Below are 13,249 nucleotides of genomic sequence, written 5' to 3'. Positions count from 1 at the left end.
TAGACTTCAATGTTTACTTTTGTTGTCAATGGGCTGACGTTTAAATATCTTTGTTGCGTTGTGTGTGATATTCTCCTATGTGCAGGCTGTGATGAACTTCCTCCACTCGTGTGCAGGTTGGTGCGTGGCCACCTTCATCCTGGGCATCTGTGACCGCCACAATGACAACATCATGCTGAAGCATAGTGGACACATGTTCCACATCGACTTTGGCAAAATTATGGGCAATGCACAGAAGTTTGCAAACATCAAAAGGCAAGTCGGCACTAAAGTAGTAATGGTTTGTTTGAGTAGCATAGACATCAGCTGGGACTGGGACTTATCCATACAATTGTACATAATGAGGTTCCCAAATATATGTCCATGTTATGACCCCAGGGTACATCTCTGAGGATACGTCCCAGTTGCATCCATGCAATGTTTTCTTTCTTTATAAGTTAGCCTGGCTTAGCCAGTGACTCATAGGAATAGACTATGTGACAACCAGGAAAGACTAGTGACTACTGGAGAGTCAGTTGACAGCCGGAACAGGGACGGCACCCGGGAGCAGTATGGGTTAGCGCCCCAGCCTGCGTCTTCCGTGAGGAAGAAGCCCAACAATCCACGAGAGGCCTTTTAGGAGGGCCATTCAAGCCGCAAGTGGAGTCTGCAGTGCCACCAAGTACTGGTACTGCATGGTATCCACCAAGATACCATCACCTCGGAATGAGATGTTTGGAGCGGGGGAGTCTGGTGCAGCGCACAGGTCCTAGACCTGGTGAGACGAGGGAGGAGCCCGGCCGGTTGGCAACCCACAGAGCCCGGTCCCTCTACGTACCAGACCCTCCCCCCCCCCGGTCCCGGCAGAGTAGTTCCGGAGCAGCGGATTGAGTGGCCCTGACCACGTGACCACCTTCGACCCTTCCTAGATGGCTGACCGTGGGTAGCTACTGGGACGTAAGTTGGGGCTTGGCCAGCCCCGGCCGGGTCACCTGGGCGAGGGTGTATGATGTTGCGAGACCCGAAACATCCTATGACCCCAGGGTACATCACTGAGGATACGTCCCAGTTATGCATCCATGCAATGTTTTTTTTTTTTCTTTACCAACTATTTAAATCGCTTCATCCACAACTATGCTATTGTACTAGAGGCAGCTCAATGGACTTTAGACTTTTTAGATTCAAGAGTTCTATGGGTAAAAATACATGTTTATACTCTGCTCTGCTGCAATTGAATGGAATAAACATCCAGCATCGCTGAAACTCACTGAAGCACAGAGTAAGCCTGTGGCTTTATTGTGACAGCTTTTAAATGTATGTAATAGCTGTCTTTATGGAAGCAGTGTTATGTGTTTTAAATTGTCAAATAAAATGTACTTACTTTATCAAGAAAAGTATAAAAAAAAATGGCCAAGAGAATGCTGTGAATGAACAAGAAGACATCCTGTCTCTCTCTGCACCGGCAGGGACCGAACACCATTCGTCTTCTCAAAGGAGATGCAGCACTTCATCACAGGTGGAGGTAAGAAGCCTCAGCGCTTGCATCGCTTCGTGGAGCTCTGCTGTGAGGCGTACAACGTCATCAGGCGGCGCACTGCGTTGGTCCTCAGCATGATGCAGCTGGTAAGACCATGACTCAATAGTTTAAGACACGGATCACGGTTAATTACTGTTACAACTGAGCATTTTTATAATGAGAACTATCAGGCTCTACAGAAGCTCACAGACTACAATTAAAAAGAGAGAGGCTTGAAATATGTGGACACTTCTCAACGTTGCCGTGTTACAGTGATGACAGACTATATGGTTATATTGTTGTATTGTTATATTGTATTATAAGTTGAGCGATAGGGACAGAGACTTATTTACGAGTTGAAGAGCTGTCTTTGTCTATTTTCAAAAACTTTCGTGGCCTTGATCTCCCCCCCTCAAATTCACAAACTTTCAAGGATTTCAAGGACCAGTGGGAACCCTGTAATAGATACAGTACTATCGCATAACACAATACCTTTACATGCGTGCAAAAACTGCACATGTATGTGGTTTATATATATATGTGTGTGTGTGTGTGTGTGTGTGTGTGTGTGTGTGTGTGTGTGTGTGTGTGTGTGTGTGTGTGTGTGTGTGTGTGTGGTTTCCAGATGCTAGGTGCAGGCTTGCCAGAGATGAAGGACATCCATGATTTGCAGTATGTCCAGAACAACTTGAGACCGCTCGACTCAGACCTGGAGGCCACTTCTTACTTTACCAGGTACTGTGTCAATCACATGCGTTTCAACACGTCTTCTTTAAACCATCCCGTATTGACGTGTTTACACAGCTGTATTAACCTGAGATCATTTTGTCTGTTTCTGTCATGAGCTAGGAAGATCAAGGAGAGCATGGACTGTTTTGCAGTCAAGTTTAACTTCCTGACACACATCCTAGCTCAAGGCAAAAAACCAGGACCACTGACCCAGTCCCACAACCCCGCCCCCAACAACAACATCCAGGAAGCAGTCATCCAGAGATACACCGTGGACAAGGGTGTGGTGAGGCTGCATCTTGCTCTTTGTACTGCTAGTTTGGTCTGGAAAAGTTGGCACCAATGCTTCACTGACATATTTAGTTAATTTCTACCATGAAATGTCACTGAGAGATTTTGACACATCTGAGGCTCTCTGTCATAGCTGAGAGAGGGAGTTGTTCAAACTTTTCATGCCAGCAAGTTCACATTGGTTCTAAGAGCAATACTGTATATCCCATGGTAGTCTGTTGACAGTGTTGAGTTGAGTTGAGAGTTGAGAAAACTTTATTTATCCCCAAGGGGCAATTCAGTTTCTACAGTTCATCACCGTTGCGGGTAAACACATTGTATCTCAGTCCTAAATCACAGGATACAAAATACATACATACACAAGAAGGGAAATAAGAGAGAAGCTCAGTGTGATCAAACCCAGGTAAAGTTCATTTTGGTTCCTCGTGTCCTTCAGCATACATGGATCTGAGCCACGAGGGTGCAAGACGCAACATTGTTTGTACACATGTAAAGTGCATAGGGTGCATGTGTAAACAATTGGTTTTAAAAGAGACATAAAAAAAAATAAAAAGTAAAATAAGATAAAAAATAAAAAATTTGCATACAGAAAAAGTGCAAATGCTAGGATACACAGTGTTGTTGGTTCAAGTACATACTACATGCATACAGTCAGTGCAGTTTTCTACTTCTCTGCATTCAACAGCCGAATGGCTGAGGGAATGAAGGATTTGGAGTAACGGTTTGTTCTGCAGGGAGGTGCCCGATAGCGCCGTCCCAGCGGCAGGAGGGCAATGTTAGAGGACAGGATATGGTCAGGTTGTTTCCATAACACCTTTTGCTTTCTGAACCACTCGCTCACAGTGTGTTGGGGCTGCTGTCTGTTGATTGGGGCAGCCAGACAGGGCCTCCCAGGTAGCAGAATTGTTGGGAAAGGTCTTCCCAGACTCCCCAGAGTTGAGTGAGCAGCATTACTGCTGGTTGTTGGTGGTATTGCACGCGTCTTTGATAAGCATCCATGTCGGCTCCCTGTTGTCAGGGTAAACTGTCCGTCTGTTGGCAGGCAGGGAGGCATCACCTTGTCTGTCACTGTAGCACAGAGATCTGCTTATTCACTCAGATTGGGCTTGTAGCAGGCTGGAATGGCTATTGGCAAACACATTTAACTATGTCATCAAGTCAACTGTGTTACTGGTGTTACATTGGACTCTGAATTACTCCTGGGACGGAAAATTATTATTATATTAATTATGGCCAACTTAGAACTGGTTAACTTTACGTGCCCACTGGCCAAAAGGGGGTGTGGCAATGGGCGTGGCCAGTCACAAAAAGGTGCCTAACTTCCAAATGGATCCACGTTAACACCACAGAACTCTAATTCATGCACAGATGTCATGAAAGGTGAACTTGGATATGACCAAAACCATTTTCTTAACCAGGCTGTAAACATGTTTATTTCTGCTGTAAACTCTGGCATTTTAACATGGGGGTGAATGGGGTTTTACTCACTTTTTTTTTTTGCCAGCCTCAAGTGGCCATTCGAGGGAACTACAGTTTTTAGTACGTCCACATTGGCGTCAATGCGATAAAGCAAAGCTGCTCCCTCTGTCATGGGCCAAGGAAGAGTTGATTAACTTTCCACGGCCATTGGCCAAAAGGGGGCGTGGGTATTGGCGTGGCCAATCACAAAAAGGCGCCTAACTTCCCAACGGATTCACGTAACACCACAAAACTTTGTAGAAGGTTTGCCGGAGGTATGCACTCAAACTCAATTCATACCTAGACCTCAATATTTATAATATTTGCTCCTTTATTGATCCCAATATACATATATATATATATATATATATATATATATATATATATATATATATATATATATATATATATATATATATATATATATGTATATGTCCTCATTATTTATTTGTTTATTTATTTATTATTCATTAAGTCATCCTGCCACCATCCCAAGTCACCCATTGATATGAATGGTTTGGTTTGATTTGCAGACCTATGAGTTGAGGGTGTCCATTGATGACGGCTATCTGAATATTGAGAAGACATTTGGGCAGTTTGAGCTCATCCACAAGCAGCTGCAGAAACACTTCATCGAGTCGACACTGCCACAGTGAGTGATGGAACACTGGCACATCCAACTCCCATTGTAGCCAGAGCATTGTAACAAAACGCTCAATGTTCTACCATGATACTGGGGTACATAGACCCCCCCCACACTACTGTATGGGCTCTATCGTTGCAGCCGCGCAGTTTCTAGGCCGAACGCCAGCCGCAGCGCAAAGCAGTGGGCGTGGAAAGGCGCACTTGATATCTTGGTATCGGCGCTAAACTCAGCCTCAACCATTATAACCACGCCTTTTAAGCGTAAAATTATGCATTGTCCGCTCATTGGAGAATTGCAGGGAAGAGACACACGCTTGCCTTTTAAGCTCCAATTCCTGGACAAATCCGGTAAAACCAGACAAAGCCAAGGGCTCCGCCGCCCCCCCCTCCCTTCATCCGGTCTGTCTATCTCCATATATAGGCTATTATTCCATATTATTATGCTTCTCAAACCAATAACTGCAGTTAAAATACTGCAAGCATGTAAATACGCTACACTATAGCAAGACCAAAGTGAAAATAATTTCTAAATGCATCTGATAGAAAAAAATATTGCCTATGGCTGGATGTCATGAGATTAGATGGCCAGAATGATATCGTTTTATCTCTCCTCCCCCACTGCACGATGCAACATCCTCTGAATGACACCTATCACTTTTACTGGATCTGATAACTTAATTCTATTTAATTTACAGGATTTTATTATTGAGTAATAGTATTTTATTTCGCCTATATATGCGTCCCCCCCACCCCCTGCCCACAGGCTCTGACAAATATGTTCATTCTCAATAAAATCTTCAGTAATCAATCAGAGGGGCTTTAAAAGCCAGATTGGCAGCAGCTGGCGCAGTGTGATCAATATGGCAGACCAAAACCGATCCACTAAATTCACAGCTGAGGAGAAGATGGTGCTGGCGAATCAGGTGATATATCTGTCCACCATTCATTTTGAATAGCTACAAAACAACTCTTTACTTAAGTTGTTTATTCATCTATCCATTCAGGTTCAAATGTACCATCGCGCACTGTTTGGGGAGGAGAATTACCCCGCCGACGCCCCGCGCCCAGTCCTGGACCGCCTGAGTGAGCCGCCCCAGGTGGCCGTCTATGCGCTGCGCTTGTTCAGCACCTCGGACAGCTCCGCTGCCACAGACGGGGGAAACATTTGGAAATAATTATAACTTTCTATGCTTTGCACACAGAAAAAATAAATACAACAGACAATTCTGTAATGAATAGCTGTAATGAAGAGTGGGGTTTGAAGAAGCGCTACACAACAGTTGATCCAGTTTCTCTCTCTCTTTCTTTCTCTCTCCCTTTCTCTCACATTAAACGATATACATGCCTATAATGTCAATTATCTGAATGAAATAATAATACATATTAATTAGGAATATTAGTAATATTAGTAGCCTAGCTAATTTCGGGGGGGGGGGGGGGGGGTAATAAAACGTAGAGCTATATTACACATAAATGGGGATTATTATGATAGCCTAAACTAAATTTATGAAACTGCATTACAGCTTCACCCAAAAAGCCTGAGAAGGGTTGCAATCTTATATTCTATTGTATTCTAAAGTATTTTTTTCTATATATTGTATTCTCCATTCACTTTCCTGTCCCCGGTGCACAGAATCCTGCTTTAGGCCAGCTTTTCAAAAGCGCAAAGCGCTAAAAGTCGGCCAGGTCGGAAGATGGCTGGAAGATAGTAGTACGCCGGTATTTAGCGCCGCCACGCCCACTTCGGCGCATTCAGGGACTCCGCCACGCCCATTCGGCCTAAAGCGCATTTGGCAGCCTAAAGCCTATTGCTATTTTCCCGAAACAGGCGCAAGGCACGTTTTTTTGCGTTTAAGGCCCGTTTTAGCGCCGAAGGCCTGTGGGAGAATAGGGACCTATATCTTCACTGCATCTCTCTTCACCTCCTCCCTCTCCTCTAGATTCCCTAGATGGTATAAGATGTCGTTCACCCCACGCAGGAAGATGTCTTTGCTGAATAAGTACCTGAAGGAGCTCTTTGAGGGACCATGTAAGGGAGTAAGTGTCTCTACCCCCATTACCATTACTCTCTGTCAATGGCTGATCTTCCCTGAATGATCTCTGACAACTGGCCACGGCTGACGAGCGTGTCCCACTCTGTCATCCGCAGAATGAATTTGTGTGCAGCTTGTTCCTGGATGGCCCCAACACAGCCCGAGACAGTGTGGCGAGAGGTAACCTTCTGCTCCTGAATAAGAGACGACTGTATAAAAATGATGATCAAAGATTTGGGGGGATGAAGTCACGGCTCAAGGCAATATTCCCTTTTCTTGAATTGATGGAGAAAAGAGATGTAGTTCTTAGGGGTGTCACGATATTTTGTCGCACGATATTTTGTCGCACGATATATCGCGATATCGAAACGTCACGATATGCGTATCGTCAGAAAAAAAAGATTTTTTTGCTCCTGAATAATAATAGAACAAATTTAGCAGAATCAACACACATGAGTGAGGGCATAGACTACTACTGGCATGGCAAAACAGCTCAAGGGGTACATAAGATTACATAAGTTTAGGGACCATTGAGCATGAGTTATTTAAGAAATAGATTGTATACTTTATTTTTCTTTCACCATGCAACAAACATTTAGTTTGTGACAGTGTGACACATTCTATTGCAAGAGAAGCATTATCTTCCATGTTGTTTTCTAGTTATTATAATAACAATTTCCAAAAACAGCATTTGTTTTGTATTTTGTGTATTTCAAATGAAAGACTATTTTTCCAGTATTTTCCCAAGGCTCCCTTGAAAAGAGGTTTCGATTTCAACGGGACTCACATGGTTAAATAAATGATAAATAAATACATAAAAATTATTTACTTTTGTTAAAAAAAATATTGTTAAAATATCGTATCGTATCGTTATCGTGAACCCAATATCGTGTATCGTATCGTATCGTGAAATTAGTGTATCGTGACACCCCTAGTAGTTCTGCAAGAAGACTACACTATATTATGCTATTTCTTCAAGGCTCATATAAATAGTTGGAGACATTACATTTACATGTATGCTGTTATTGATTGGCACTGCTGTGCTTAGTGAACCCATCTCTTGCAGAACGGCCTCAGATCCAGCTGTCCATGTCTTACACAGACTGTAAGCTTTCAGTCTTGGTGAAACACCTGAAGAACATTGTGAGTTTTTTTTTAGTTTGTTTCACTCCTTCATAGCACTGATTATATTGACACTTGATATATGGCAACAGTGATAATCTCAAAGATTTTCATATAAATAAATGTCTGTTAAGTCGCTTTATTTATCGCAGACTGAGTTAACACAATGGTAATTGATTGAGCCTATGGCCCATTGATGGAGGCCTTTGCATTTTCACTATTGCAGCATTTATGAACTTGGTGTCTGACTCTCTGTGGTGACACAGATGATGCACTGAACACTGTTTGGATCTCACCTGCAATTACCGCTCATCACCATAGGTGTCGCCAAAGAGAAGAAAACTGAAATCTTGGAGATGATCACATTAAGTACTGTTTTGCAATGACAAAATGAGGAATGCACGCACAGTGAATTAATCCCAATGGGTCCTCCCTGGTCTTTTTTACTTTTTCAATAGAGGCTGGCCAATGGCAACAACCCTGATGCCTATGTGGTCACACGTCTGAGGCCAGACCCCCACAACCGCTCCAAGAGGAAGACCAAGGTGGTGCGCAATAATGTCAACCCCACCTTCAATGAACTGGTACAACAGCCTCAATCCTACCTTCTACGAATAAACATGCTTTGTGGTTTACGCAAGGGAACAAGGTTGAGGGATTCTGAACAATAGGTAGAGAAATGGGCCCAACCTGACTTCCACATTAGTTAGATTAAAGGTATACAGAAGTTTCATGCATTTCCCTGCTTGCCATTTGTAAACGCAGTGCACATGGCCCCTCCCCCCGGGTCAACAACGAGAGAGAGAGAGAGAGAGAGAGAGAGAGAGCGCTGGTTGAATGATGCAGTCTGCTGTGCTGCTCTGCTCTGTGCGATGCTATTGGTTGCGGGGCGACACACCCCAAGTTGGGCTGCTAAAACATTTGCCGCCAAGAAACGACGTTCCGACCAAATACAGACAGAGGGCAGTGTCTCTGCTGATAAACAATGTGCGTGTGGTGTTCTTTTCCTTTTGCACATCAGGCTTTTCTGCCACTTCTAGATATTCACATCCTGTAATATTCACATTATACTCTCTGCTTGCTGCACTGTTCCCCTCACTCTTTTTTTCTCAATTTTGTTTAGAACAATATACAAACAAAACAAACAGGCTCAGACACAGGAAAATAAAGTACATAACATAGGGGGAAACAAAAAACACAAAAAACACACAAAAACAAACATACATCATGAACATTTGTGACAATGTGGCGCTACCAGCCATACAAAGTGTGTATGTGCTTGTAGGAGATAATGGACAAGGGATCCCATGCAAGGGGTCCATAAGACACCAGCTGGGCGAGCCATCCATCACCCCCAACCTCAGTCACTGGTCATTAACCTCATCAAAGTCGGGGTCCCAGACAGTTGAGAACCTTCCAATGCTCCCCTCACTGTTTGAGTCTGATCTGATCAAACGTTCACTGAGAAAAGCGTTCTCTTTTGCAGTTGTGATAGGAAGTTGGAACAAAGCCTACTTGTTGCATGGAGCTTAACTCGGATACTGAATAGTATAATGTACTTAATTTACTGTTACATCAGTAAATGTAACAGTGGGGTACGGTGGTGCAGTGGTAAGCGCTGTCGCCTCACAGCTCGAAAGTCCTGGGTTCGATTCCCACCTGGGACGCTGTGGGCGCTGGAGTTGTGACCCCCCCCCCCCATATCTTCAGTGCCTACTGCCCAGGTGGGCTATCTCGTCGAAAGGGCCTTTCTGTGTGGAGTTTGCATGTTCTCCCCGTGCTCCCCAGGGGGTTCCTCTGTACATAACCCCCCACTAAAAACATGCAGAAGATCGTCATCCGATCAGTGACGACAACATCTGAAGTTGGTCCCCGGGCGCTGGAAAGAAAAAGCGACCACTGCTCCTGGCCTGCCCCCCGGAGGAAAGGACAAGCCTGGATGGGTCAAATGCAGAGGACATATTTCACCGGGCCACCGTCAGCATGAGTGTGTGTTGTGGCCGCATCATGCATGTGTTGTAGTGTGTTCGTGTGACAATAAAGACGGGCTGCCGTCTGAAATCGTGTTTTAAATCATCATGCGCTAACTGTGTCTAAATATCAGTCTAAAATATCTCATTCTTCTTCACAGCTGGAGTACAGTGATGTCCCGTTGTTGCAAGGAAAGGTGCTGGAAGTGACGGTGAAGAGCAAGAAAACCTTTGTAGCTGCGACCAACGTCAAGCTGGAGAACAACTGCCTCAACAAGGAGCAGTGGTTCCCACTGGGCAACTGTGCCGTCTGACCACAGGGACAAGCCACTGTGAGCCTGCTGCCACTAGGGGGTGCTGCAACCATAATGGAACAAAAAAGCACTCTCCTATGGAGATTGGTCTGACTGTAATACTGAAGGAGACGGCTTCACTTGAGAAAGGGAACCATGAACTCAGTGCCATGTATCAGAAGAAACGTATCCTCACTCCATCGCTACACTCCAGTAAATACACTAGCAATGTGGACGGGGTGTTTGGATGTTGTTACAAAGCTGAGTCAAAGCGAAGCTCAGAGAACGAGAGACCGTTTACTGTGATTGTCATTCTGCTTTTAATGTACTTTATCGCTACATCTACATCAAATAAAGATGATGTGTTAATTAAGACTAGTATAGAATGTAGCCTTGGTGATGGATGAAGGAAAATATTATTTGCACTTTCTTTGTACTGTAACTATGTAAAATGTTGTGTTATCCCCATTCGTTTGCTTCACTGGGAGCTTACAGCGTGTGTGTGGTTGAGATTTTAGATTTGATAGATTCTATGCTATCTTAAGCAGCCCTATTGTTACCTGTAGACACAGTGTTTTCCCCTTGGGCTGTGTCAATTGTATGGCCTTGACCAGTGAATTAGGACCGAGGGGAAGGGATGGGCGGGGAGGGGGGGGGGGGGGGGGGGGGGTTAGCTGGATGAGGGGCGGGGCTAACACTCCCCCTCACTAAATCCCATCTCTTATCTATCAATATCATTCTCAAATTCATGCAAACAAGCAATGGCACTCTCTCTCTCTCTCTCTCTCTCTCTCTCTCTCTCTCTCTCTCTCTCTCACACACACACACACACATGCACACACACACTCTCTCTCTCTCTCTCTCTCTCTCTCTCTCACACACACACACACACACTCTCTCTCTCTCTCTCTCACACACACACACACACACACACACACACAAACACACAGGGCTGAGGCTGGGCTTCATGTAATCTTAATGGCATGCTCTCCTCCTGACAGGGCTGCTGACCTGTCCTCCACCGGCTGACTCATTCATAGAATTGAGTGATGAACGAGGGTGGAAATGGACTGCCCTGCACTGGATTTGGTTCAATAATGTATACCACCGTGTGTGAACGCTATTTATATGATCCCCTGCTGGCTCTCTCAAAGGGATTGGTTAGCTTAGGAATCCAAGCTGGCTGCTCCTCTTTCATAGTATCATGGAGTAGTAATCCAAAAGCAAAACTATCGTCTCATGAAAATCACATCCTCCACTAATAAATGCATTAGCATCAGTGATTACAGAATGTACTGTCTTACTCCAGGGCTTTCTCCACGACTCGATTTGAACTGCAAGCAGAGAGCTGTTTCTCAGACCTGCTGAAACGTCTGCAGCACAAATTGCAGGCAGCAGAAATATGGTCTAAATCTATTTTCCGACAATAAAACTATTTATATCTGAGGAAATGGGGCTCTTTATTTATTTATTTCTTTATTGATGCATTTATTTTACTGCTGCGTCAGCCACGGTCGTCTTTCTTTCGTGAGGTGTGTGTGTGTGAGTCTGGTGTGATGGACCCTTTTCGCAGCAGACATTTTGTGTCTCAAAGGCAGCGTAAAAACACAGGTGCAACCAAAACATTCACGAGGGCCCCCGGCACTGGAACACCTAAATGGAATGGAAGTTGGAAACCGTCATTAATGTTTTGGTTGCACCTGTGTTTTTACACTGCCTCTGAAACACAAAATGGCTGCTGTGAAAAGGTTCTATTGAAGAGCTGTTTTAGCAATATACCACACAGAGATGAAGAGGGAGTACATGTAGTCGAGACTGGAGGGGGGCAGCCAGCGTTAACCGACGGGGGGCGGAGTCTCATCAAACTGCAGGTACACAGACACATGTGTAAAGCGCATGTGCAGAGGTGTGATATGAACACACATGTGCACAGATGCATTTTGCACATGAACTCGCCCACACAAAGCAGAGCCCAACCAGAGGTATGCTGACACAGTGAATATGGGGAAGTAATGGTCATGCAATGTCACCTGTAATTTAGCTCTCACATCACGCACCACCCAACCCCCTTCTCTCTCTCTCTCCACCTCAGTGTCTCACCTTCACGCTGGTGAAGGGCAGGGTGTACTGGCCCACAAACTCACTGCCAGGGATGTATTATGGAAACCCAGGGGCCCAAGAGCTCAGGGGGCCCATAACCCAGAGCCTCTTCGCAGGACCACCGCGTATCTCGCCTTGGACCAAATGATCCCTCGGGGACCCCCAACCCTTTATTTTTGACAAAATGTTCCATAAGTTTATAGACAATTATTGTACTTTTGGCTTTAATTGAGTGTACCTGCTCTGTAAATCCTGTTCTTGAGACAGCAGCAGATTCATTCCAAAACCCTGGCAAATTCTGGAGGCGATCGGAGCAATGGCTGGCGAGATAAGTAAGCACACACACACGCACACGCACACACACACACACACACACACACACACACACACACACACACGCACACACACACACACACACACACACACACACATCTAGGACTGTGTGGCAGTATTATGGGTCTACTTAAAGAGATCACAGAGGGTTGTATTACAGTTATAAAAAGTGGACTCCTGATGTGGTCTGTAGCCCCGCCATTATGTCATGTGTCTTGGATGCTAGGTTAGACAAGTGCTGATATTACTTGGCTCCAATGTACAGATTTGTCTGAGATATGGGAGAGAGGAGGTACATCCATTAGACCCCTGCTAATTGCATTGCATCAACTCCCCTCTACCCCCCCCCCTTTCTCTCTCTCTCTCTCTCTCTCTACCCTACTCACTTTCTGTGGGAGATAATCAAATTAAACAGACACACTCTCAGGGAGTTTTTAACATCATTGATTGGAAGGCATGGTCACATACATGTATGTGCACATAAAGCACACACACACACACACACACACACACACACACACACACACACGGGCATCCTGTAGCATGACACTTTAATCCATAAATCCACCCAGAGTGGATTTGGGAGAGTTCCAGCGCAGTACCTTGAGCAGCCAGCAGGTGTGTGGGCCCAAGGCTGTGTTGGCAGCAGTTAAGATCAATCAAAGCTGTGCTGGCATCAGGAGGACGTAACCCACAGCCACTTGTCCTGGAAACACCCGATGCACCTCCTGCGGTGCTGTCACCGTGCTAGTGTGGTTGGGTCCATAGGCAGGCGAATGG

General features: G+C 44.9%; 1 protein-coding gene across 1 annotated transcript; it reads left to right on the top strand.

The window, feature by feature from the left end:
• Nucleotides 1–85: 85 nt before the first annotated feature.
• Nucleotides 86–10,640, top strand: LOC310771885 (phosphatidylinositol 3-kinase C2 domain-containing subunit gamma-like; the record flags this gene model as incomplete). The annotated part of the gene is made up of 10 exons (XM_083664386.1): nucleotides 86–255; nucleotides 1,446–1,602; nucleotides 2,121–2,230; nucleotides 2,345–2,510; nucleotides 4,507–4,625; nucleotides 6,559–6,655; nucleotides 6,768–6,831; nucleotides 7,718–7,794; nucleotides 8,232–8,357; nucleotides 9,905–10,640. Coding segments are annotated over 10 exons (1,239 nt in total), but the record flags the coding sequence as incomplete, so codon positions are not given.
• Nucleotides 10,641–13,249: the final 2,609 nt, after the last annotated feature.

Source organism: Poromitra crassiceps, assembly GCF_964638095.1.
Source record: "Poromitra crassiceps genome assembly, contig: HAP1_SCAFFOLD_1436, whole genome shotgun sequence".
NCBI classification, from domain to species: Eukaryota; Metazoa; Chordata; class Actinopteri; order Beryciformes; family Melamphaidae; genus Poromitra; species Poromitra crassiceps.
This window is presented reverse-complemented; position numbering and strand designations above follow the sequence as displayed.